Source organism: Eretmochelys imbricata, chromosome 19, assembly GCF_965152235.1.
Source record: "Eretmochelys imbricata isolate rEreImb1 chromosome 19, rEreImb1.hap1, whole genome shotgun sequence".
In the NCBI taxonomy this organism is placed as follows: domain Eukaryota; kingdom Metazoa; phylum Chordata; order Testudines; family Cheloniidae; genus Eretmochelys; species Eretmochelys imbricata.
Window position 1 is genome coordinate 3,590,974 of NC_135590.1, and position 25,358 is coordinate 3,616,331.

Below are 25,358 nucleotides of genomic sequence, written 5' to 3' on the forward strand. Positions count from 1 at the left end.
ACACGGCAACGGAAAAGCCAAGGCCGCGGCGCGGAGGAGGGCGGAAGACGGGCGGAGTCCCCGGACCCGGGGTAAGGGGCGGGGGTCAGAGGTCAGAGGTCGCTGGCTGGAGCGGGCCTGGTCACGTGGCGGGCGGGGCTCTCGCGAGAGCGGGCGGCTGCGTCATCCCCCCTGCGCCCGCCGTGCGGCCTCGCTGTGTCACGTCGCGCCGCGGAAGGGAGGGAAGCTGCCGCCGGCCCGGGCCTGAGGAAGAAGCGCGCGCGCGCCCCCGCCCGCGGTCCCGCCATGGAGTACCTGATCGGCATCCAGGGCCCCGACTACATCCTGGTGGCGTCCGACACGGTGGCGGCCTCCAGCATCGTCCAGATGAAGCACGGTGGGAGGCGTCGGTGGGGCCCGGGGGCGGGGGGGATACGAAAGTCGCGGGGCAGCTGCTCAGGGAGGGGCAGTTGCTCAGGGAGGTGGGTGGTGGGGGGCCAGCTGCTCGGGGGGGGGGGCAGCTGCTCAGGGAGGGGGGTGGTGGGTGATGGGGGGGCAGCTGCTCAGGGGGGGGTGATGGGGGGGCAGCTGCTCAGGGGGGGGTGATGGGGGGGCAGCTGCTCGGGGGGGGTGGTGGGTGATGGGGGGGGCAGCTGCTCGGGGGGGGCAGCTGCTCGGGGGGGGTGGTGGGTGATGGGGGGGGCAGCTGCTCGGGGGGGGCAGCTGCTCGGGGGGGGTGGTGGGTGATGGGGGGGGCAGCTGCTCGGGGGGGGCAGCTGCTCGGGGGGGGTGGTGGGTGATGGGGGGGGCAGCTGCTCGGGGGGGGCAGCTGCTCGGGGAGGGGGGGGGTGGGTGATGGGGGGGGCAGCTGCTCGGGGGGGGCAGCTGCTCAGGGAGGGGGGGGTGGGTGATGGGGGGGGCAGCTGCTCAGGGAGGGGGGTGATGGGTGATGGGGGGCCAGCTGCTTGGGGGGGCAGCTGCTCAGGGAGGGGGGTGGTGGGTGATGGGGGGGCCAGCTGCTCGGGGGGGGGTAAAGATCTCTTTACCCTCCCCCCTGCTGCAGAGCCCAGGGGACTGGTACACGTCCGGGAGATCCCTGCCCCCTTGATGGCGGTTTTCCTGGTGCACCTGCTGCTGTATCACCATTTACTATTTATGCACCTTTGCACTGGGAAGCAGGTTACCTTGAAGACCCTGAAGGAACTTGCTTTTCTTATTTAAAAACAAACCAACAAAAACCCAAGGTATTCACCAAGATCTGTGGTGGTGTGTTGTGACACCACCCCGGGGCCCTGCTGAGAATCCGGGTTCCATTAGGCTGCATGCAGTGCAGCCACCTGGGAAGGCCTGGCCCCTGCCCCAAAGAGTGTATTGTGTAGCTGCTAACTTCCCACTGGAAAGGTATTTTCACGATGTAGCAAACTTGGCAGAGGGGAAAAGTTTTCAAAAAGCAATTGATCTCCTAGTCTCTCTGCTGTGACTTTAGATATTTTTATTTATTCTGTATTGGTTCTACAGTGAATTAATGTATTTGTCGCCTCAATCTCTTGCAGTAGAGTTTAGAGGCCCAGGTTAGGGTTCCCTTGTGCTTGGCACTGCACACCTTTATAAAAGAAAACTCTATCCCAGCCCCATAGTGTATTTAAATATAAGATGAGAGGCAACGGGTGGAGAAAAAGAATCAGCAGGGAGGTCAAGGTATCGGTGAAACGATTATGGTTGGTATAATAAGCAGTAGTCACAGTACACCCACTGTTTAGCCATTGTTGAGCAATGCGTAGGCATCACAGCAAAGGTGAGTTTTGAGGAGGGATTTCATGGCTGACAGTGTAGTGTTTTTTTCTGACTTTTATTGGCTCTTCTCCCTTACATGAGAAGCAGCATAGAAGTGAAAAGGTATTTGAGGGTTATTCAGCAGAAATTAATCAAATGAACATCTGTAAAGTGTTCGGTGTTAGTTAGCTCTTGGAAGATGTAAGAGCCAAGTTGTCCACCCATTTCTAAGTTACTTCAAATAGAAAAATATCCATAACTGCTCACGTGAGAGAGCTGAGCAAGACCAAAAGAGGTAACTTTGTGTCTCAGATTGTGCACATGTAACAACTGAACATGAAAAGATATTATGGGGAGCTGTTGCTGATCTTTGGGATTTATAAAGCACCCATTATTTGTTTTTTTCACTTCTAGCAACAGTTTTTAAATAATGAAAACAGTTAGAATGCTGAGCCATCTGAACAATAAGTTACCTGAACATGTGTACCTTTTATCTACTCGAGTGTTGGAGATTAGTACAGATACTACATGTTCCCAGGTTTTACATCCTTTCTGAGCCTTCATCCAAAGGCAATTGACTATGTCTTCACTAGAAAAATATATAAAATATTTCCCCCAGCAATTTTAACACAGTTTCATTTGAACTAGTGGGACCCAAGGCTTCCTTGGCTGGACCTGTTTTAGTTAACCCTATTTAAAAGTAAGCCTAATTGAAAGGGTAGAAAACATGGGTCCAGACACAAAAGTCTTATCAACATTAGGGTTCCGACCAACTTTCACTGTGGTTCAGTTGAACTGGTGTTAGAGCTGGTGGTGAAGACACTTTAAAATTTCCCCACTGCACATCAGGTTTCAGGGCCTGATCCTGCAAGCACTTACATGTAGTCAGTGGAACTGCTCGCATGCACAAAGCTACACATATGTTTGTGGGACTGAGTTTTATGTTAGCAAAGTAAAACAAGTGCAGTCGAATGTTCAAGTTCCACATATAATTTTTTCCTCTTAAAAAGTTGTACTAGATCTGTGTTGTCAGCCACAAGCATGGAGAAATCATGAGTCAGGCCCCCAAAACCATGAGATTAAAAAAAAGTTTTTAATTTGACTTTGGGTTTCAGCCTTCATGTTCACATTTGAGCCTTTATGTTAATGCAGTTCCACTTCCAAGTGTTTTTCTTCAACATGGAGAGTTAAACTTCCTTTCTTTAAAAATGTATATTCTCACATAATCACATGAATGCAGCAGTTGGGGCTTCAAAAATAAAGCAAACTCAACACCATGCCTTCCCCGCAAATATTGGGAGTATTTCAATAAAATTGCAAACGTTAGCTATGCTGCTAGATGAATCTGACCACTATATCTTACTTCATGGCTACAGAAATGAACAGAGGTGATGTTCTTGTTTCATAAGCAGGACACCAAGTTAGGGAGAAATCTCTGTAATAAATTGCAGTTTTTACTCTAAATATTACCAAATACAGTCAACTTTTTTAAAAAGTTTGGTTTGTAAACTAATGGTGTTTAATTCCTGTTGGAATTTATTTAATCTATTTAGGCAAACATAGTGATGTGGGATTTATTAATCCTAGTTTGAAAAATAGTAAGCTATAGGTAGTAGTCATATTGGTATTTGGTAGTCTTTTCCTTCAAATTGTAAACAGATTGCAGAGAATTATCAATCTGAATAGCAATCCCTAAACACTCAAAAGCAACTTTTAAAGTATTTAACAACTGCATAATACTCTCCAAATCCTATTAAAGGATTGTGACATTTCAGAAGCTTTCAAAAATGTCTTCCAGGGAAGATTATTCAGCAGTATTTAGTAAATTGAAAGTGAAAGTGAGATTCAGATATGGAGATTTAGACTGTTGTTCTGTAGACCTAGCCTGAATGTGGAGAAGCAGTTTTCCCTAGGCACTAACAGCTGCTTGAATATTTATCTATCTTATCTAGTTAAAGCAGACTGGTGGTCAGATAAGATTACAGTATTAGGAGTAGTACAAAATTGTGTTCCTATAGTTTTGATGTCATAGCTGAGATTTGAAAAATACCTCAGAAAATTACAGTTTTAAAGTTTTGATTTCAAGGAAAGAATTCTGTTTTAGAGTTTAATGATTTTGTTGCTTTTCAATGGGCTATTTTTTCAATTTGTAATCAATATTTATTATTTTTTCCTATCACCAGTGTTCTAATACAGTTCAGTCATGATATTGACTACCCCGTATTTTAAAATAAGTGGTTTTGTTTGTCAAGGGTTGTCTATCCAAATTACTCCCTTCTGAAACAGCTGCTAGTGGATTTGGATATCCAGGAAACGGAAGTCTCTTTGACATACACTTTGATCCTACATTTTTCATAATTTTTCTTTGCTTAATGTGTTCACATGTTTCAACTTACCCAGAATTACACTTGCCCTGAACTATCATGTATTTATATAAAGCAAAACCTAACAGCTTATCAAGCAAAATTCTTGAATATTTTATTGGTGAGTAAATAATAGAATGAAAGAGCTAATACTTAATTTTTTAAAATGTATTGTTCTGTATTTGTGCAGTTTTAACCAACGTTGGTACATGAGTAACAGCTTGCATTTCTGTAGCATCTTCCCTCCTGAAGAATATCAAAGCACTTCAAAATTTAGTTCCAGATTCTGCTCTTGGATCTGCACATGTGGACCCTTGTGTTGAGCTCAGTTGTCTCCATGAATGCTCCCTGCAGGTGCAGAGGCTGTCAGCATGGATCCAGTTGCACAACTGGGATCATACACTGATTCACAGAGTAGATGTAGGGCGCTACATTAATCACTGAAATGCAGTCACCTCTCTGAAGTGTGACAGCTTTTAACGGCACATAGGAACACTATGCAACAGATTAATTTGGGAGACTGAGAGAAGCTGAATATTGTAATTTAGTTGGGATGCTTTGATTAGCATAATTGAGTGATTAAAATCCTTTAATTTGGTACTTATTAAATAAATTGTGAAACTGCTATGGTATTGGCAAAATAGCATGACTGTCGTGTTTGTTCTTGTCTCATTGCCTAGACCATGATAAGATGTTTAAAATGAGTGAGAAGATCTTGCTGTTGTGTGTGGGGGAAGCTGGAGACACTGTGCAGTTTGCAGAGTACATCCAGAAAAATGTTCAGCTCTATAAAATGAGAAATGGTAAGTACAACACCAGAACAAGAGGTCATGTTTTATAATTATATGAATGAGAGCTAATATGACTGCATGTTGTTAGAGGTACTGAGAGTTTAAAGGACAGCTAGAAATCTAGTTTGTTTGTTTTTTTTTTAAATAAAATATATTTGTGAGTATTACAATGGCCCTTAGTGACCATGCCAGTTTTTGTGGATTTACAGTTTACTGCTAATCTTTTTTAAAAAGACCTTTCCTGTTGCTGAGTGAAGAACTGGCACAAACAGGAAAAAATAATAAACAGATTCTCTACAAGGGAAACAATAAAACTTATTATATAAAAAGTACTGTGAAATGTACTAATTTTTTTAGTTTTCTTAATTTTAGGAGTTATTTCTAACAAGTAGTTCAAAAACATTCAGACATAGGGGGTGATTCTTAATAAAGTTGTTGTTCCTTTAAAGATGACTATTAGATTATTTCAGGTTGGTGTCATGGGGTGGGGGAGGGGAGAGACACTTCATTTTCTTAGTCTGTCTAGTTTGTGGATTTCTGCCTTTTAGGAGCTCAAGTAAATATGGTGATGAGGGCAGGATAGGTAGTTAGGGGCTTGAATACTTGGCATTGAAGCCACCCAGATTTATATATTCATAAAAAGTTAATTCCTGCTGTGTGTGTGTGTGTGTGTATGTGTATGTAATATGTATATGAACGTCTCCATTTTGATTTCAATAATTCATTTCTTAAATGAGTTTTAAAAAAAAGTTTTTTCCCTTCCCTATCAACAATATGTCCCAGTATAACTACACATCAGAATTGGTACGCTTGGGTCTGTACAAAACAGGGAAGATAGCCTAGCTGTTAGAAAGGGGAAGACAGGAAATCAGGACTCTTGTATCTGTTGCTAGTTCTGATGTGGGTTGATTTTTGAGCAAGTCATCTGACCTCTCTGCCTCAGTGTCTCCATCTGCAAAAGGAGAAGAAAATACTTCACTTATGAGAGTACTTGCAATTAGTTTGCAGAGCACTTCTGAGATCATCTAGTGAAATATGCTATATACAATTCATTGTAAAATCTTTCCTCCTGCCTTTGCAAGCACTGATCACCTCCTGTGGTGTGTTCAGATCTCTAATCAGATTTGTACTGACCTAGTCGAAAAGAGCAGACAGTTTGGCCGTATGGTCTTTCAGCTTTCTGGATTTCTAGAGTGACTGCAAATGTTTGAACTCTTAATTAAATAATCTTTGGTTCACGTATACTCAGTATATAGATGAGTCGTTACTGAATTGTAAAAGTATTTGTGTTGTGTATTTTGGTGAAATCCACTGTTTATATCTCTATGAAGCAATAGATTGAGCACCTTATGTCATCGCTTTAAAAAAAAAAAAAAAAGAAAAAAGCAAAGACTACTAGAAAAAACTTTTATCCTTTAGGGCAGGGTAAAGGTTCTAATGACAGTAGGATATCATGTAATAACTTGCTCTGCTCTCCTTAGCATTAGGCTTTTTGATCAAGTGTCTTGTATTATTTATGGAAGCCATCAGTCATTTGGTTCTTTATTCATTGTCACAGGTTGTAGAACATTTCACATGCTTTTTTACTAAGTCTCTTTCCTGTACACACACTAAAATGGAATTACACATCTAAAGGATTGGCTTTTACCCCCCAAAAAAGATTCAGCATTAGTTTCAGAATTCTCTCCTGTCCACAGTCTTGCCTGTGGGGCAACAGCCTTCTCTCTCTGCAGTCCAGGCCTTTGAAGGTATATCTCCACTGGAATAAAAGACCTGTGGCTGGCCTGGGTCAGCTGACTTGGGCTTGCAGGGCTTGGACTGCGGGGCTAAAAATTGAGAGATCCCAGAACGCAGGCTTCAGCTCAAGCCCGAACATCTACACAGCAATTTTATAGCCCCACAGTCCGAGTCAGCTGACCTGGGTCAGCTGTGAGTGTTTAATTGCTATGTAGGCATACCCTGTGATTTAGAGAAATGTAGGAACTTTCCATTGGTCTTCAAATCCTGGGTGAAAAACATCTTCTCTGTCCCTCTTCGTGTCTCTCCTATTTAACTCCACGCCATTTTTTGGGTTACAGTTTGTATGAAAAAATTTTCAGAATACAGATGTGTAATATTCTGCAATTTTCTAGGGCTTTGTATTTTGAATCCCTGTATAGATATGAGTAATTTGAATGCTTAGCACCCTGTTGATATAGGTCAGTATAATTATTCCCAGTTAACAAAGGAAAATGGAGACAGAGGTAAAGGGAACATAATAAATGAGTTGTCAGAGTCAGAATAGGAACTTGGAATTGCCCTCGATCATGTTGCCTTTCTGTTTTATTATGAAACAAATAGTGAAAGCAAAGCAGTAAGAAGAATGCATTTGCACTCCAGTTTCCTCATCAATGCATTTGTTTCTTATATCAGGGTATGAATTGTCTCCTACTGCAGCAGCAAACTTTACACGCAGAAACTTGGCAGACTACCTGCGCAGTCGGGTAAGTAATAACTGAGGCATACCAGCAATGGCTGAAGTTACTAAGGGCTTCTCGCAAAAATCAAACACTATGTTTGCCCTTTTCCCTCCCTACATCCCTTCCTGCTGCAACAGCGTTTTTCTTCTCAGCAATGTTTTTGTTTCATTCTTTTCCCTCGGGCTCACAATTTAAACATGTGCTTACACATGACTGAATGCTCCAGGGCAGCAAACACAAAATAAAAATGAAAATAACATGTGACTGGCCAAGTTTCTCTCTCTCTCCTTCTGAAATAAGCAAATGATTTGAGTATGGTCTGAGTTAGTGAAGCCATAGGCTCCCCACAGTGAGTCGCGTGGAACTGAGACCCTTGAGAGCGATCAGGTTTTGTTGCTACAAAAGGGGTGGAGAAGACATTTCCCTTTTGTGTCAGTTTTATATAGTTCACTTTCACTTCATAATTCCATGCTCTCTTCTTACGCTTGGTGCAGATAATTTTAGCAATTTCTCATTTAGCATAACTAGATTTTTACTTCAGTTGTTTGATGTAACTTGTGTACAGTAAAATGTGATTTTTTTTCCTAAACCCACATTTCTGAAATGCCTTATTTGAAAAATATAAACCTCACAAAGTACCTTAAAAACTGCTGCCATTATGAGATACATGTGTTAAGATCCACCCTTGTGGTTCCTGTGTCTTAATTATACTACGTGCTATATTACGCCCTAAATAATTTCAGTGGTATGAATAAAGTATTACTGTACCACAGTAGTGCCTCCTGTTGTCCATCTTTGTCTGCTTGTGTTCGTTGTTTCATGTTCTCTTTTTAACAAACCCCTATTGGTTCGGGGACCCTGGAGACATTTGGCAAATTAAGGTTCTCCTGTATTACTAGTTAAATAGCTACAATAACATTGTGTTCAGCTTTAAGGAGATGACATTGACAACTATTCTATTTTCTGTAAAATGTTACCTGTGAAAGGAATTTTTACCAATTTTTATAATAGGCTTGCTTGTGTTTTCATGTTAAGGACGCGAAAAACTTGAAGTATCATTTAATATCTTTACCCAAATGGCTACCCTGTTAGCACTGCTACTGTTCATTTAAATTATCTATATCTGTGTATTGAAAATGAAAAATGGATAGAAGCAATATAAGAGGGGGGAAGTTTTCAACCTGTGAAAAACTTCAGATTTTGTTTTGATCACAATCTGATTGATTAATTGTCTTCAAAGTGTGGCATAGAAGTTGGGATATGGCCCAGAATCCAGGGTCTTGGTGAAGACCAAATGTCCGCTAACTACCCACTATGAATTACTAGGGAATAACTTTCACTTGCAGATGGATGAACTCTAATCAAGAGGTCTCTTCTTTCTTCACCTATGGTTTTTCCTTCTCAAAATGGTCTGTTTTATGGAAATTGTAAGCTATGGTTTGCTTTTTTCTTTCTTCTCGTTAAATTGCCTATCACCTCACTTATCAGAAACTAATACAACTACAGTGTTAAGATTCCAGCTTTGGGCCCAGTAAACATTTTGCCATAAATACCAGACAGCTAAGTGAATTAAGCCCCTTTAAAATCGAGATAAGGCCAACACTTCTCATGCAAATGCATTGAATCCATTTAATCTTCTCCCAAAATGATTTAATAGAGTGAAACTATTTGATGTACTTAGCAAAACAAGCCCCTTTTGTAAACAGACATGAAGCTTTCAGTAAATATCAAAACCAAGTGGAAGCTGTTTTTTTCGAATTAGCAGAGTGTAATGACGGACTAATTTAAGGTAATATTTCAAAGCATTGCTAATAAATGCTGTCTCCTCATTCATCGTTCAGATGCCTCCTATAAGTGCCCTTTGATGCTTGGCAATTATAGTGAGGAAGTCGGGACTTCAGGGTTCTACACTTGCTGTTGGCTTGCCATGCGACATGTTCAAGGTCAAATATCCACTTCTGTGCCTCACTTTCCCCCAGTTGTAAAATGGGTATTGGATATAAATACGTAATCCTTGGGTACCTCACAGGGAGAGGAGGCTTAATTCACTGCTTGTAAAGTGCTATAAAGTTCTTTGCTGGAAGTTGTTACAGAAAGGCAAAGTGGTATCTAAATATACAAGTTTTGGGATTTCAAGAGTCCTCTGCCTGGCACATGTATATTCTCCACACAAAAGAAGAGCAGGGAAAATAAGAGGACTTGATGATGCTGTGAATTAAGTTGAGCAAATATGTTAGTATGGGGAGGAACAGGGATGAGATTTGTTTATTGCTAGGACATTTTATAGAAATTTCCCAGGGAACCTTTTTCAGGGTTGCCGTCAGTCTTCTTATTTGTAGTAGAGTAGTACCTGTGGGCCCCAACCCAGATCAGAGCCCTATTGTTGGGCCTCATATGTACATAGAGCCTGCCCTGAAGAGCTTTCAGTCTAAATGAACAGGACAAAAAAGGGGTGGAAGAAGGGGAGACCTGAGGCTCTGACTAGCCCAAGTTCATACAGAGCTGGGAATAAAATACAGGAGTCCTGACTCCTAGTCCTCTGTTTAAACCACACCTCATTCTGTTTAGAAATCAGTGTAATATACCTCTTGCAAATTAAATGGATACAAATTGGACTGTAGATGTTAGTCCTATAAGAATTATATTTATTTTAACTTTCATTCAAGTGTTCACATTTTGAAAGGCTTGTATGTTTGCATGGAGCTGTTCTGAGTTTCCATGAGTGACATGAGAAGCAGTATTGTAATTCTCCTCCCTCTGTTGTGCATACACAGACTTGTCTATCAGTTGCATAAGAGGCTGATTATTTGTCTCAATGTCACAGGACCCTCAGAGCAGATGGCATAGGTGAAATTGTCTTTGAATGTCCTGCCTACTTAAGCACAGACAGCCATTTGTTACATATGATAAAAATATCACTAACGAGGGTAATAATTTAACATGCTTTTTGGCAAATGCGGTTAGCAGGATGTGACATGATGCGGCACTGTCTTCTTCCTCTATGTGCCATGTCCCTTGAGGCCTGATCCTCTCTGCACCCCCCTTCCTCCCTGTGCCCAGGCTTGCCTTCCAGCTCACCTGCTCCAGATGGGCGACACAGTGGGGAGGACACTGGCAAAGGCAGATGTGTTTATTTACCGGAGACAAAATGTTGTGCTGCTGCAGATGGCAATGCCCCTGAGCAAATGGCGCACTTTGACACCGCTGTCAGACTACAGGGATCTCTGTGCTGTAGGGAGAACACTATCATCTTTTGAAACTTTGCACTTAGTGCTCGTATGAAAGTGCGGAGCTTTCAACACGAAGTTACGAACATTGGCATCAGAAAGTTGTATTCTTTGCTCAATCACTTGTCAGATATTTGTTATTTCTGTGCCTGTTGTGACCCAGTTAGAATCAATAAAAATATAGCCAATAGTGCTTTGTACAAAGAAATCATTCACATAGGACTCTGGAAGTCTATTAATCTAATACTGTTGGTTATAGCCATAAAACAGAATATATGTGCCAAGCTAAATTATACTTTATGGGGAAGGGAAGAGGAGGGGACTAGGTTGTTTACCTACATGTTTAAATATATATTTTCATCTTGATGCACAGTAAGGTGTGGAAAGTTCCCTGCAAGCTGAGTTGAGCCTAGACCCTTGGCTAATAGCAGCTAATACTTGGCCAGGCCAATATGAAGAGGTTTTTTAAGATATTCCATTTTTGGCTATGTAAAACAATTTGCCTTGCCCAAATCCAATTTATTTCTTAATATTTGGAAAGTCACTTATGACTGAACCTGAGTTGCATGTGTCTTCTGCTCTGTGCTGACACAAGGGAGCACTTTAAACGTGGGATCATGTATTGGCAGGGATTGTCTAGGTCTGGCAATGGGAAATGTTACCTTAGTGGGTTGAATACCTGATACTGGAATTTTATAAAAGATGATGACCCTACCAAACTGTGATTATTCCCCTAATTTTGGGGGCAGGAGAGCAGGCAAGTTAGAAAACATCCCCTAATTTGTATTTTGATATTGCCTTTCTCCAGCTTTTGGGTGTAGTTCATCCATGATCCCTTCTGTCTTTTCCTTTACTTGTACCCTCAAAAGTCCAACCTTTTATGTTGGGCTGGCCTTTATGAAGAGCCAGGCTATAGAATCACTGTTCTGTCTCAGTAATGCTTTTGGAGGTTATACTCTGAGCTATACTGGTTTAAATTAACTAGAATTTTTTTTTTAACTTGCTGTTTTGCCCATCACAGTGCTGATACAGTTATGAGTTTTCAGGTGTAAATCCCCTCTCTCAGGAGGACTGTATGTGAGAAGGTGTTGCTTTCTCACTCCTAGAGTGTGTGTGCTACCCAGTTAGGTGCCTGCTGAGATCAGAAATCCCTGTTTCTGTGCTAAATAGTCGCATTGGAAGTATAGTGATATTATATCAAAGATTTTGGCTTTGTAAAAAGCCTCTGTAGGTCTACTCCAACCCTAATTTTTCTGAATCTCTACTCGTTAAGGAGTTGCACACTAATCCCACACAACTGTCTTAAATCTGTAACTTTTAACTCTAAAACCAATAGATAAACTGATTAGAAAAATTGTCTTCAGAATAAAAATTGTCTTCAGCTATTGAGAATCTGGTAATGGAAACTGTTTGTCTTAATACTTATGATTTGAAATTGGTGACTTAAATCCAGAACACTTCTCAACACTACCCTCTTCTTTCCAAATAGGTTGTGAAATGGCTCCATGCCAAAAGGTGCTTGGGCCCCATTCACATGTATCTGGGATAAACCCAATAATTGGAGGTATTCTAGCTAATTATGTTACAAGGTACAAATCTGAACAGGAAGCAAGTTGAGTATGAGCAGGACTTTTGGTCATTAACATGCAGGAGTCTTTAAATCATTTTAGTGGGTTACAAAATGTAGAAGAGTTTGCTATAATCTGAGCTTGAGCATTGCACTCACTCGGTGCTGCTTTGTTATTGACGTCTTGGTCTAACTTCATGCCAATGCTTTGCGTCCACTCAGGGGTTTCCGATCACTTTAGGAAGGTGAATAAATAATATCTCCATTTTACAAATGAGCAAACTGAGGTGAAGCAACTTGCCCAAGGTCGGTCAGAAATGCAACCCAGGGGTCCAACTCCGAATTTCCTGTTTATAATTAGTAGTCGACATTCCTTCACGTGAAAAGTAAAGGAGTTGGGGGGGTAAAACTCACAGTAAGGGACAGAATAATACCATGGGACTAGCTATGTGGCTGGGCTGTACTCTCCTACTCCTTACTTTGAGGGACCCGTAAGTGTTGTTTTGCAAGCAGGGGTAAGACCAGAAAATTTCCAGAAGGTCATTCACCTGCGGAATGCCTCAGTCCCAAGGTGCCCTGGCCATAGGAACTCTTCCTGTGTGCGCCATTCAGTTGTTGTTATTCCCAACTCGCTCCCCCATGGCAATTGGCATTGGGCAGCTTTTGTGCTCTGACCTCTTTGGTGGGGGTTGCAGATCAGAGAAGCTGCATGAAGGAATCTTTGTTTTTGTGTCCTTTAGTGTGTGGAGGGGGTGGAGCTTGCTGGTTGGGTAGTTGTCCTCCTTATTGGCCCCTCCCCTTTTTTTGCTGACTGTGTGTTTACAAAAGTGCCAGATGCGGAGGAGAGAGGGGACATCTTATATAATCTTTTCCCTTCATAGCTTTTTCTTGGTTTTATGGCTGTCCACATTATGCAGTGAAGGCAACACAGGGACATTGGTGTTTTGCACTGGGTCTACTTCAGTGAAATGTCACCAACTGAAATAGATTATTTTGAGTCTCTGTGTGTTATATTGAAACAATATTCTGCAGGGTATTAGAGTGTTACAGCCCAACCCAAACTGAGGTATGTTCTACACTATTAACCACCATCTGTGTCCCTCACCACTTCAGCTAGTTTGAATTCATTTGTCTATCTCTATGGATGAACTAGCATTAATGTAATGCTTTGCAATCATAGTTATTCATATTTCTAGCACTTGCTGAGTGTTTAGCATTCATAACTTGCTACATTTACCTTGCAGCATGTAATTCTGCTTCAACATGTGGAGTCTGCCCCAAAATATTGAATTTTGCCTGAATTCCCCTTAAAAACACTACCGATTAATAAACACAGGGGTTACATTTTGCCATTGGACAGTCAGTGATTTTATCTGTGAGCTTTATTTGTTGGGTAGAGACAGCGTTTTGGATTAGCAAGTGAAATGAATGGAGAAGACAAATACTGTGTTAACTAGCTGGTATAATAAGGCATCTGTGCCATGTTGCATTTTAAGTCATTAAATTTTGAAACCTCTCTAATTACAATATGGCTGCACCTTTAACAAGAAAGCACGCAAATTTGGAGCTGCTGCCGGAGTATAACATCGTGTGTAGCAACAAGAAAATGGCCCACCTCTTTGCTGATGGACAATAGCTAATATTAATTTAAGTCAAGTTTGTAGTGTTTCACTGCAGTCCTGAAGATGCACAGCAATAGCTGTAACTGGTAGCTTTCCAACTCTTTAAACTTTACACTCTGACACTTAATTCATTGGCAGTTGGACTTGGGGCTTGTCTACATGTGCATTTGTGCTCTTTTAGTTTCAGGTGTGATTTTCTTTTTTTTTTTTTTTTAAACCAGTTTCAATTGGGTTAATGCTGTGTAGATGCTCTTATTTTGTTTTTAAACCAGGCTTCTTTTGATTTAGCTTAATTCTGTTAGAAACAGCTGAATTAAAGTAAGCCATTTTTAAACCAAAATAAGAACCTCCACCTGGGTTTACACCAGTTTAACTAAACAGTGTAAAACTGTGTCTAGACAAGGCCTTAGTTTTCTGTATGGATTGTGAAAATGAAGCCAAATATAGTGTATCTACCCTGCAAAAATAGAAAGTGTGTTCTTAAGTCAGGTTAGTATAGCAGTGAAGACATGGGAAGTCAGGTTACTAACTCAAGTTGAATTGTATAGCTTTTCCCCCCACCACTCACCACCCCACCCCCCGCATGTAGACATACCCTTAGCTTACGGGAGGGGGTCCATGATTTATTTCTGGTGGAACCCTGCCTAAGCTCAGAGTAGAAGTCACACTTTCCTTTGGGATCATAGAACCTGATTCTTATTTACGGGAAGGGCTCTTCATGCTACTCTGGCAGTGTTCACTCACTTGAAGGCCCCTTTACACTCCCAGGGAGGAGTCAAAGGGCTTTATTGTAAATGTCTCCCAGGTCAAACTGTTGACACTGTACTGGTTAAGGAAGTGTTTTTAATTCTGATTGATCACTTCTGATGTGCTGTGCTCCTCATACTGGGTATACACCCTCGCAGATGAGGACACACTTTGGCATAATCAGTGTATTTGTGTGAGCGTGTGTCTCTCTGAAAAGACCTTTTGTCAGTGCCTATTTGGCTGCTGCAGCACAAATCTACATGCATACTTCTCTGGTACCATTTTTTATTGGTGCAGAAACTATTGCTGTTTCCTTTCTCGACCTACTGCCTTCCCCAATCTCCCAGGTGACTTACCTGCTGGGAATGCCAGTGCCAAGGTTGGTATATTTACTAAGTTGCAGCACATTGTTTAAATAAAAAAAACCCAAATTCTAAAGTGCAGCTTCTTATTGTGTTATGTTTAATTATAGGTGACAGGGTCTGGACTGAGTCCAAAGGAAGACTGTCAATTCCTCCCTTGCTGTCCACGCTTGGCAGGATGCTTCCTAACGCCCACCTCTCTCCCCCTTGCTGTGACTTTGGCTTCCGCCAGATGTCACACCGCTGCTTGTCACCGCCCAGCCTCCCATCGCTGATCTTGTTGTTTCAGTGTATTTCTCACAACTGTTCTCTTCAGCTGTAAATTCTGAAGAATTTCACGCTCTTCTTAATCACTGCAGTTATTTTAAATCCAATGGCATAGAGTGCAAAGCTAGATGGAGATGGAAAATACTTCTTTTAACTGAAGGGAAAGCTTGCATTTCTTGAGAGACGAAAAAATGGATTGTTTTGACTCCGTCCCAAAGTGTTAGCCCATCATCTCTCATGTTAAACCTTTGTAATCACAGTAACATTCTAAAAAGTTCAAAGCTCTTGCTCATGTTAATTAGCAACAAAATTCCATGCCTAGTTTGAAATTGATAAACATCCTGCTACTAAACTAAAGTTCAGTGTAGAGAGTATTTAACAAATGTCTGACTTGGTGCTTTTCTGCTCAAAACCTCAGAGTTGGAAGACTAGGCATAGAAGAATTGAGGGTGCAAGAGGACCCCAGTACTAGACTAGCAAGGTTGTTGCCGGTCCATGTTAAGGTGCAGTGATCTGTAGTAGGGGAAACTTCCACCATGCCTACCCATGCTATGAAAGATTAGAACCAGGCACTTTAAAAAGCGTAACATTAATGCTCATATGAAGGTTTTCTTGGGGTTTTGTAATGCTGCCAGTCACCATAGTATCTGTGGTCTTAATTTTTACATAGAAAGTGCAAAGTTCCTAGTGGACTTCTAGAGTCTCTGGATCCTCCTCCCTTTTGGGGGTAAAAACTATTTGAGGTGGTTCATTTGCAAGATTTGATTTTATTTGTTTGGCTGGCGTGTCTGGTAAATGGGAGTGTCAGGTCGTTGGATACTGGAAGGCTCATATTTTACATGATATTTGCAGCAAAACTAAAAAAAGCAGAGTAGGACAAATTTTGATTTTAATATTGTGGGGTTGATGGGTCAGGAGCACATAATTCAACAAGTGTAGAGTTTGGTATTTCCTTGTGGTCCAGTGTCTTTTAGAAGTTGGTTCCTTAAGCCTTCACAACAGGAAAAATTGCAGCACCTGGCATTAAAGGCACAACACTTAGGTTAGTGTTTTACCTTTTGCTCCAAATACCATTGCAGTTTAAATGTTTTAAGGTTAATCAAGTTAAACCATTTTAACTTTCACCTATGAAAATACATATTTTTTTTTAAACCAGTAAAATGTCATGGCAAAACCCAAAACAATTCCCCATTAGAATGCCACATTCCAAAATGTAGCCTTGTGGGACCTTGGATTCAAGTCCTGAACTGCTAGATTTTAAACAAATCTTGGCATACTTTAAAATTCTAGCAGTAGGTGAGTGTTGTGGGCGCTGCAGCAGGAAGCGAAGATGACTTTAGATATCAAGAAAAGACGTACCTTGAAAAGAGACCTCTTCCGTGGAAGACATGAATTTTACTCCCCAAAATGATGTATGAAAATGCCCTTTTAATATTGCATTTCTTTGTAAGCATAGGCTCTGAAACAGATCAGGAACTATGTGCATCCCAAAGGGTGTTAATCAGTTAGAAAAGATGTAGAAATAGTAAATAAAATGTGAAAATAATTATCTAATGTTTGAGCCCCACTTTGCTCTAGTAGTAAAATAGCATAAGATTTATTTACATTTGAAATTTTTTAAAAAGCACAAACAAAAGATTCTTTAAAAAGCTCATGGAGCTTCTGCAGAAGAATTTCGGAAACTGCAAGTTGTTACCCAGCTGTGGGGTGGGAGGAGGTATTGTTTCATATTCTCTTTGTATATATAAAGTCTGCTGCAGTTTCCACGGTATGCATCTGATGAAGTGAGCTGTAGCTCACGAAAGCTCATGCTCAAATAAATTGGTTAGTCTCTAAGGTGCCACAAGGACTCCTTTTCTTTTTGCGAATACAGACTAACACGGCTGTTACTCTGAAACCTTTAATTAGTCTGTGACACCACTTATTTATGCTTAAGCTTCTCACACATGCAAAAGTTGGTAATTCGAAGTAGCACAATAATTTGTGAGTTGTCTTCTGTGCTAGTCATGGCTTTTAAATGACAACTTTGGTGTGCATGTGAGATGTTTAAGCATAAATAAATGATAATACACAGGCTAATTAAACTAATACATTTGTGTAGCAACTTGATTCTGGAATAACTGAAACAATCTTTCATGGAATATCTTTCAATAACACTTTTTAAAAGTTTGATGAACCCTTAAAATGTATATAATAAAAGCAGTGTAGTGAAATAGAATATCCAAAACCATTGCGTGAATTAATTTGCTAACCCGTTTTATAAGGATATGTTGATTCATGAAGTGGGAAAGATCAGCAGCCTGTTCAGTTCCTTTTGTGAGGAGGGCATTCAAACTATAGCACTGTCATTTCATTTTAAAAACTATTTCAACTCAAGGTTCTTTGTAACACTTGTATCCAGTGATGTCCTTTACTGTCATGGTTTTTTGGTCTCAACTTAATGTTATCCCAACCATGTAATACCAATCTATTATTTTAAGATTTTTAATAACTTCTCATTGAAGGAATCAGTGTGACAGAATAACTGCAGATAGCACTCTGGGAAGGAAGGAATCAGTTTTGCTCCTAAGGATTTAACCACTTTCTTACATTCTCAAGTATATAAGAAACAAGCTCCTACCAACGGCACATATCCCAGACTTTCAAAATGAGTTTGCTCTCTGCTCTGGCACTAGTAGTAGATGTCATTCTTCCCGACTTATGCATCAGATGAAGTGAGCTGTAGCTCACGAAAGCTTATGCTCAAATAAATTGGTTAGTCTCTAAGGTGCCACAAGTTCCTCCTTTTCTTTTTGCGAATACAGACTAACACGGCTGCTACTCTGAAATCTTCCCTACTCTGGCTGGCTGGTTTGTTGATCTACGTTTTCTGAAAATCTAATGAACACGCTGTTATCAATGACCGTTTCTTCTTAATGCCAAGTACTAAAATCAGTATGGAACTACTAAAAGTGTAAAAGTGTTGAGCAGGCATATGGTGATCCCATGTACTCCTTGTATGAGCCTGTGCTTCACAAATTGGTAATCGTGTGTGTGTGTGTGGGGTATGGAATCACATATAATGTGTTCACATGTGTTTGGAATATCTATAGCTATGTGCTTACACAACCACTTTCCCACTGTGGAAAATGCAATAAGAATACATGGGTTTTTAAAGCAAATGATAACCCATATAAAACATGATGCAAACTCCTGGGGCTTTGCAGAATTACTAGATCTGTATTTATAACCCAGTAAAAGGCATGGTTGTATTAGGGAAATGGGTGGTCTCTCTTGGCTAAAGAATAAACATGAAAACATCTTTATTTAATGGGTTGCGTTTAAAGTCTTAAACAAGAATAGGGAGGAAAGAATTAAACTGGAGCAGACTAACACTTAATTCTCTGCATCTGTCAAACCATTTCTGAAACCTAAAAGACACACGTGAAAATATTTAATTCTTAAATGTTTGTGATGCGGGGGGGACTTGGATTATCTTGATTTTATGATAACAAGAAAGTGGGCCAGAGTCTTCAGTCTTAGATGGAAGCAAATTTATTCACATAAGCTTAGTGATTTTTTTAGGTTAAATCTGGTAGGTGGAATAAAAGTCTAATTGGCAATTAATGTTACAATGCAACATTATATATAAAACTGTTCACACTGTGTTCTGTTTTCATACTGGCTTAAAATGCTGCGTGGTTAACTCAGTGTAACTAAATAAACAGCATATTAAATTAACAGAAACTTTGTACCTGCCAAAAAAGTCCACATTTTGCTTGCATGCTGACAGTCAAAAATCTAAGCATTTTTCTGAGATGGACAGTGGTGGGAAAGTATTTTTAAGTATGATTTGTCCCCATAAGATTGAAACACTAACTGTGAAAGGGTCCTAAGGAGCAGATTGAAGGGAAAGTAAAAGTCTTACACATTTTAAAGGAATGCAGTGGGCAAAGAAGTTTGCTTCCCAACAACAAAAAATTTCAGCCACTCCGGGGTTTTGAATTCAAATGTGTTCCTCAGAAGCAATTTGCACAGTTACTAGAGACATTTTGTGTCCAAAGGAGCATGTTGAAACGGGCTGGATTACCAGTCTCTACATGTTATGGGGGACAGTAGAGGGGAGGGTGGTTAGTATTGCTGCATTAATCAAAATTCTGTGTTTCTGCTTGCAGACCCCTTACCATGTCAATCTTCTTTTGGCCGGCTACGATGAACATGAAGGCCCTGCCCTTTATTATATGGATTACCTTGCAGCCCTGGCTAAAGCTCCCTTTGCAGCACATGGATATGGTGCATTCCTAACCCTGAGCATTCTTGACCGCTATTACAAGCCAAGTAAGTATGAAGCCTGTGGCAAAGAAACCATTCTCTTTCTACTGACTAGTAAATCAAAGGCTTAATAAAGTGGGATCTCACGCTTGTGAATCCTGTTGAGTCACTCTAGCCGGTTCTGTTGCTGTAGTAGGCACAGAGATTAGATATTCATTGAGGAGTAAAGATCTAAAAATCTATAGACTAGCTTTTCAGCAGAAATGGAGGCTGCAGTGAAACTAGACTTTTTTCCAAGTGCTTGCTGTTCCTGTTTTAAAGTTAAGAAGTTTTGTTGGTTTTTTTAAACTGACCTGTTAGTTCCTGGCCATCTTCATCTAATAAATAATGTTTTGATGGCTTTACTGTAGTATTTTGGGTACTACTGACTTTTTGCCCCAGGTTTTGCACTGATAATTTACTACTTAGCATTTCTATCATCCTGTACCAAGAGACTAACAAATGGTAGTTAAATCATGCTGTTCAAAACTAAACCGTGAGGCAGGAAGATGTCTTCAACTAGCATCTGCCTCTACAAGCTATAGTTCAAATACCTCTGCTGCTGCTGTATGTTACCTAGTTTGCTGGCTATGATGTGCATACAATTATCTCCTGAAGTGTCCCTCTTCAGAGTGCAGTCTAGTTTCCCATTTCTCCATAACTGCATCCGCTCAGTTCATAGCATATTAAAAAACCAGAAAAATAAAACTCCACTCTTTTCTAATATGTTTATCTCATCCTTTTGCAGATCTGGTGTATGGGGATGCTTTGTTTTGGCTGCTTTTCAACCTTTTCCTACTGTTTAATGTTTACATCAGAATAATTCTTTGCACATCTGTAGCTCTCAATGTTTTTAAAGCATTCAAACTTAGCCTCTCTGATTGCCAAAAGACAGGGCAGCATTATCCCAATTTTACAGATGAGGAAACTTGAAACACAACTGAAATGACTTGTCCGCATTGGAAATCTGCAGAGCTGGGAATAGAGTTAAGCTTTTTCTGACTCCCTTGTACTTTAGCCACAAAAGCACCTTACCCATTGGCAGCAATATTTTGCGTGCAAGGTTTAATTTACTGACTCATAGCAGAGACCTTCCTTTAGCAGTATTTCTATCTGCCTCCTGCAACCAGTGCAGCAGGATTCTGGCAGTTCTCTTCTAATTGGAGCTTATTCCACCTGAGCAGCAGGTGTGAGTTGGGAACAAAAGCCCTTGAACCAAGTAGGCTGCATGCTAAGCATGCATCTCTGTAATTTTTTCATTACTTGCGTCTTCTGGAAGCGATGCTGCCTTTCTTCTCTTTCCCCACCCCTTCCAAAAGGAAAAAAATTAAGTACAATATGTTGTCACAGTTGGCCATCCCCACTGAATGCTGATTTTTTTTTTTTTTTTAATCCTAATGTGTGAGACTAGCAGGGGCATCACACACGTGCCTTTCCCATTATTAAAGCTCATACCCAGCAGGGAATGTAGCACTAAAACCAATCCCCGCCCACGTTCACTGACTTGCAGCCGGCTGTGGACAGATGGAGCTGATTTAAAGCTGTAATAAACTCAAGGAGAGAGAGACGGCTGGACTTCTCCGAAGCCCAGTCCCTGGCCATGGGAGGCAAAATTCCGTCATGCTTCCCATTGGTATAACAAATCGATTCTCAATGGCTTGTTGCAGCGCGAGTGCTTCAGTGCAGGGCATCCTCAGTACATATGGAATGTGTTTTCTGTGAACTGGGAAGGAGGGTTTTTTTTGGTGCTCAGCTGAAAAGTTGTTTAAATTTAATAAAAAGATTGACTTGAGAGAGATGGCCTCTAACTAAAGCAATCTGTGGGTGTTTTCTCCTTCAGGTATCACACGCGAGGAGGCAATGGAGCTCCTAAAGAAATGTCTAGAGGAGGTGAGTCACCAAAGACTTGGGCCTGTGTGATCTTGAGAAAGGAATGTTTGTTTGCCTTCATTTACTGATATTTTTCCTGTTCCTCTGTCACATTTTTTCCCTGCCTTTGCCAGAAGGGGTAATAAATATACATTGGCCAGATGTGGAACCAGCTACTGAGGAAAAGGATTTGTGCGTACTTACGTTGTCTTAGCATGGTTCATGTCCTCCAGAATGTAAACTTTAATTGCTTTTCTTTACTTCTGGTCCTTCCATACTTAACATAATATTGATGTAGACAGCCCTTGACTTTGTCTTTTTATGTTATTTCTGCCTAAAATGTTTTTATCCTTCTGATACTTATCCTCCTGTGCTTGTGGTAAGTTTATTTTTCTACTAGACATTTTTAAACTGCTTTCTCCCCTTAGTTCATAAGTTGAATAACCAAGTCTAACTCCAATAATGACTTGACCTCAGGCACTGAAGCAGTTGATCAGCAGCTTTAGCAAAAATATCCTTTTCACATCATAAATCTTTATCAGAGCAGTATTCGGTGTCATTGTCTCTTGGAGGTTAAAGAGGTGAACTGGTGTTACTGGGGAGAAGTCTTCTGCAAAGGGCCTTACAAGCATTTTGGTGATGTGTAAGGTTTTTAGTAGATTAGCTTTCCTGTCAATCATGGTGTCTGATAGTTAGCAAAGTACTTTACAAATTACTTTGGTGGGTGCTGCCCAACCCTATCCTGAAAGAAGTTGTGTTGTATAGTTCTCTGACCATTACCTGTCTTACAGCTAGTGAGTTGAAAGGATAGTCTCGCATGGTAACTCAGTAGCTAGATAAGTACATGTCAGCTTTGCTGTTGTCATATGCTATTGAGCTCATGGTTTCTGGGACACAGCAAGAACTACCAAGTTCCACTAATTTGCTTAACTTTGGATGCCACTGTAAATGTGCTTTAGAAATGTGCATAAATCTAGGGATCCTGCCTTGAATATGCCTCAAGAACTGCAGGACCAGTTCTTCTAGAAGTTGGCCTACTAGGTAACTATGTATAAACTAAGAACACACTTGGAGCATGTGAAGAATCATCTTAAAAGAAGACTAGTATATTACCATACAGTGCTACATGGAGGACCTGCTGACATTTTGCCCTCCATGTCTTGCCTCAGCAGTCTAGTTCATATCTATGCTTACCGTGGTACCCCCAATTATCACTACTGCTAAAAAAAATTAAAACCAAGAATGTCACAAATGCTCACTATATTGGTGCACCCTCAGTAATCAATGCACCCTAACCCAAAAATTCAGAATGTACAAATAAGCTACAAAAGAAAATAATGTGACAGCAGAGCCTCTTTACTCAATGCAGTTCATCCTAATACAAGGAACAAACAATACCACATTGTATTTTATATAATCAAGGCATCCTGCTCTCAAGCAAGGTAAGAAGTGGCGTTATCCTCCATATATCAAACTGACCATTTATTATGAGCTCATAAGTGTCTTACCCTAAAGGTGACTTCAGCATTTGCCTAAGAAAGGGTTTGACCTTAACTCATATGTGTTGGTTATTGGGTGGAGAAGTTTAAAAATGTAAATACATCACAAGCAGAGGAGCTCAGGCCCCTCTAAAATGTTTGCCTGTTTGTATCTAAGTGTAATGGTAGAAAATGATTGTAATCTTCTCCACTTTCACTTGAATGAAAAATCTTGTTAGAGAACTGAGATAATTCATGCTGAAATAACAGGCATGTGGGAGAGGGAGCTCATGCTGCCAACGTCTCATGCACGATTGACTGAAGTTTATATCCCAAGCAGTGTGTACTGTGGGGACCTGTTAAATACTTAGCCCTGGCACATAGTCAAGTGAATTTTTTCAACAGAGTTGTTCTCTTGTTAGGCACTAGTTTAAGACAGATTCTTTAAGATGTACATCAAGATAAATTTGGGCATGACAAGTTTATTCTCTTATCAAGTCTAACATACTACATCACTGGGTGTGCAAGCTCCTTATTCAGATCCCAAGTCCTGCTTCAGATTTGTTCAAAAGGAATTTTAGGTAAATACTAAAACTCACATAAGAGCAGAATTAAAATATATTTATTTGCTTATACAAGTTTGTAGGCTTAAAACGTTGCTGCTAGTGGCTTTTTTCTACTTGTAAAATCCATGTAATTCTTTAAGGTGACTATGCAAACCCTCCGATTTCTATTTAATTTCCAAACTGACTTCCACAGAGATCACAGTCAATTCTAGCTCTCCAGGATTTCTGAATATAAAAGGCACTTCTCAGTTTTGGTGTCCAGAGATGTTGCAGAAACAAAGTGGAAGCAGGAGAAATTGGAGGAGAGAAACTAATGCTTTTAGGACATGCAACGATGTCTCTCTCAAAGAAATGTTTTTTATTTAAGCATTGAACAAATCTTTCCCCTCTCTCTGTCTGTTAAACAGCTTCAGAAACGCTTCATCCTGAACCTGCCTTCTTTCAGCGTCCGGTTCATTGACAAAGACGGCATCCACGAAGTGGACAACATACCCTTTCCAAAAGTGTCATCCTAACCCGTGGGATCTTTCCTGGGATTTTTCTTTCAGTTCACTTTTGGGGTTTTTTTCTACTTGTTTGATGTACTACACAATTAATGTACTGCACTTGGGGACTTCAAATAAAGATTGACATTGGCTATATCAATCTTATCACTTTATTCCATTAACCCTTTTCTCCCAAAGTAAATTAAATCATCATCGCTCTGCGGATGGGTTCTGGGATTGCCAATCCTTGACTGTGCAGATAGCAACTTCCTTCCTTGCTGTTCTGCGCCCTTATCAGTGTGTCTCTGTGCTTTCTCAGCTTGTTCTAGTTTTGCTGCTCCAAATGTCTTCCCTCTTAAATTCTTGATCAAATATTAATTTTCCCTTTTAGCAGTTAAGTATCCATCATCCATCCTGTCAGTACGTGGTGCAGTCCAGCAAGCAGCTGGTATAACGTTCCACTTGTCTTAAACAGCTTAACTTGATCTATAGAATAGTTACAAGAATTTATCCAATTTTATTTTATAGTAAAGGGGTCAACTATCAGAACATCTTAATAGAGTTCTCTTGGTCTCTTAGATTTTGTTATTTAGACCATCTTGAAGTTGAGGGAAGAGGTTTTTCTGGGAAAGAGTATATGTAGGGATAGAAAATGAGTGTCCGGAGAAACTGGTACCCTTTATGGCTTAGTGGTTGGGGAAGAAATCCAGTTTCTGGAAAGTAATGTTTTGCTTGCCAGTTGGATCTTAGCCACTCTAAATTTAACAGTATAATTATTTTAGTATGAATCATGTGAATTAGGAGAGCACCACAAGTCAGCATGTCCAAAAGAATGTGTGCTAAACTGCATCCATTTTTAACACTTGTTTTGAATTGGGCTTAACTATAATATGCACAGTAGGGAACTTTTAAATGTTACTTGTGCCTCTCATGGAGCTTCTGTGAACTATTCCGCGCTAAATAAAGAGAGCCTTTTTCATTCCATGAGAACAATCACTAACCTGTCCAGGGTTAAGATGGTGCTTCCATTCTAAATTATCCATTCTATTATCTGTCATGTAACTTCCTCAAATAATTGCCATATAGTGGCTGACATTTGTTTAATCTTGGCCTAGAATTGAACATTTATAAAGGCTCAAACTTCACACAGAAATGTGAGTTACCTGAATCTGGGGCTGAAGCGGTTTTCAACCATTTCAAATGTTCTGTTCAGATGCTTGTTTTGTGCTTGGATAATTACACATTTGATTAAAATCTTCAGATGGTACATGTGACATGTGCTTTTTTGCTCAGAAATAAAGGTGGCCATGTGAAAAACTATTTACAGTGGATAGTATTTTCAGCACTGTACCCATCATGGTCTAGTTCCCAAGTACAGATATTTGATCCTTCTGACAGATAGGAAGATGAGTGGCTTAGACTTGGCAACCTTAACCTCCAAAGCATTCTTGATCCCCTACACAAACATCCTTTTATGAACATATTTGTATTTCCAGTATGACCCAGAGGCCCT

The 25,358-nt window shown here is 40.4% G+C and overlaps 1 protein-coding gene across 1 annotated transcript; it reads left to right on the forward strand.

Moving 5' to 3' along the window:
- Window positions 1–122: 122 nt before the first annotated feature.
- On the forward strand, window positions 123–24,001 carry PSMB2 (proteasome 20S subunit beta 2). Its single transcript, XM_077838106.1, has 6 exons — window positions 123–376; window positions 4,796–4,918; window positions 7,319–7,389; window positions 19,312–19,474; window positions 21,288–21,337; window positions 23,768–24,001. Exons 1-6 carry the CDS (start codon window positions 286–288, stop codon window positions 23,873–23,875), a joined length of 606 nt encoding a protein of 201 aa, XP_077694232.1. The 5' UTR covers window positions 123–285; the 3' UTR covers window positions 23,876–24,001.
- The last annotated feature ends 1,357 nt before the right edge of the window (window positions 24,002–25,358 follow it).

Excerpts from the sequence above, each read along its gene's own strand:
- PSMB2 (XM_077838106.1), top strand. The coding sequence starts at position 286 with ATGGAGTACCTGATCGGCATCCAGGGCCCCGACTACATCCTGGTGGCG. Across the intron at positions 4,919-7,318 it reads GCTCTATAAAATGAGAAATG|GGTATGAATTGTCTCCTACT; the intron begins GTAAGTACAACA and ends TTCTTATATCAG. Across the intron at positions 21,338-23,767 it reads TAAAGAAATGTCTAGAGGAG|CTTCAGAAACGCTTCATCCT; the intron begins GTGAGTCACCAA and ends TCTGTTAAACAG.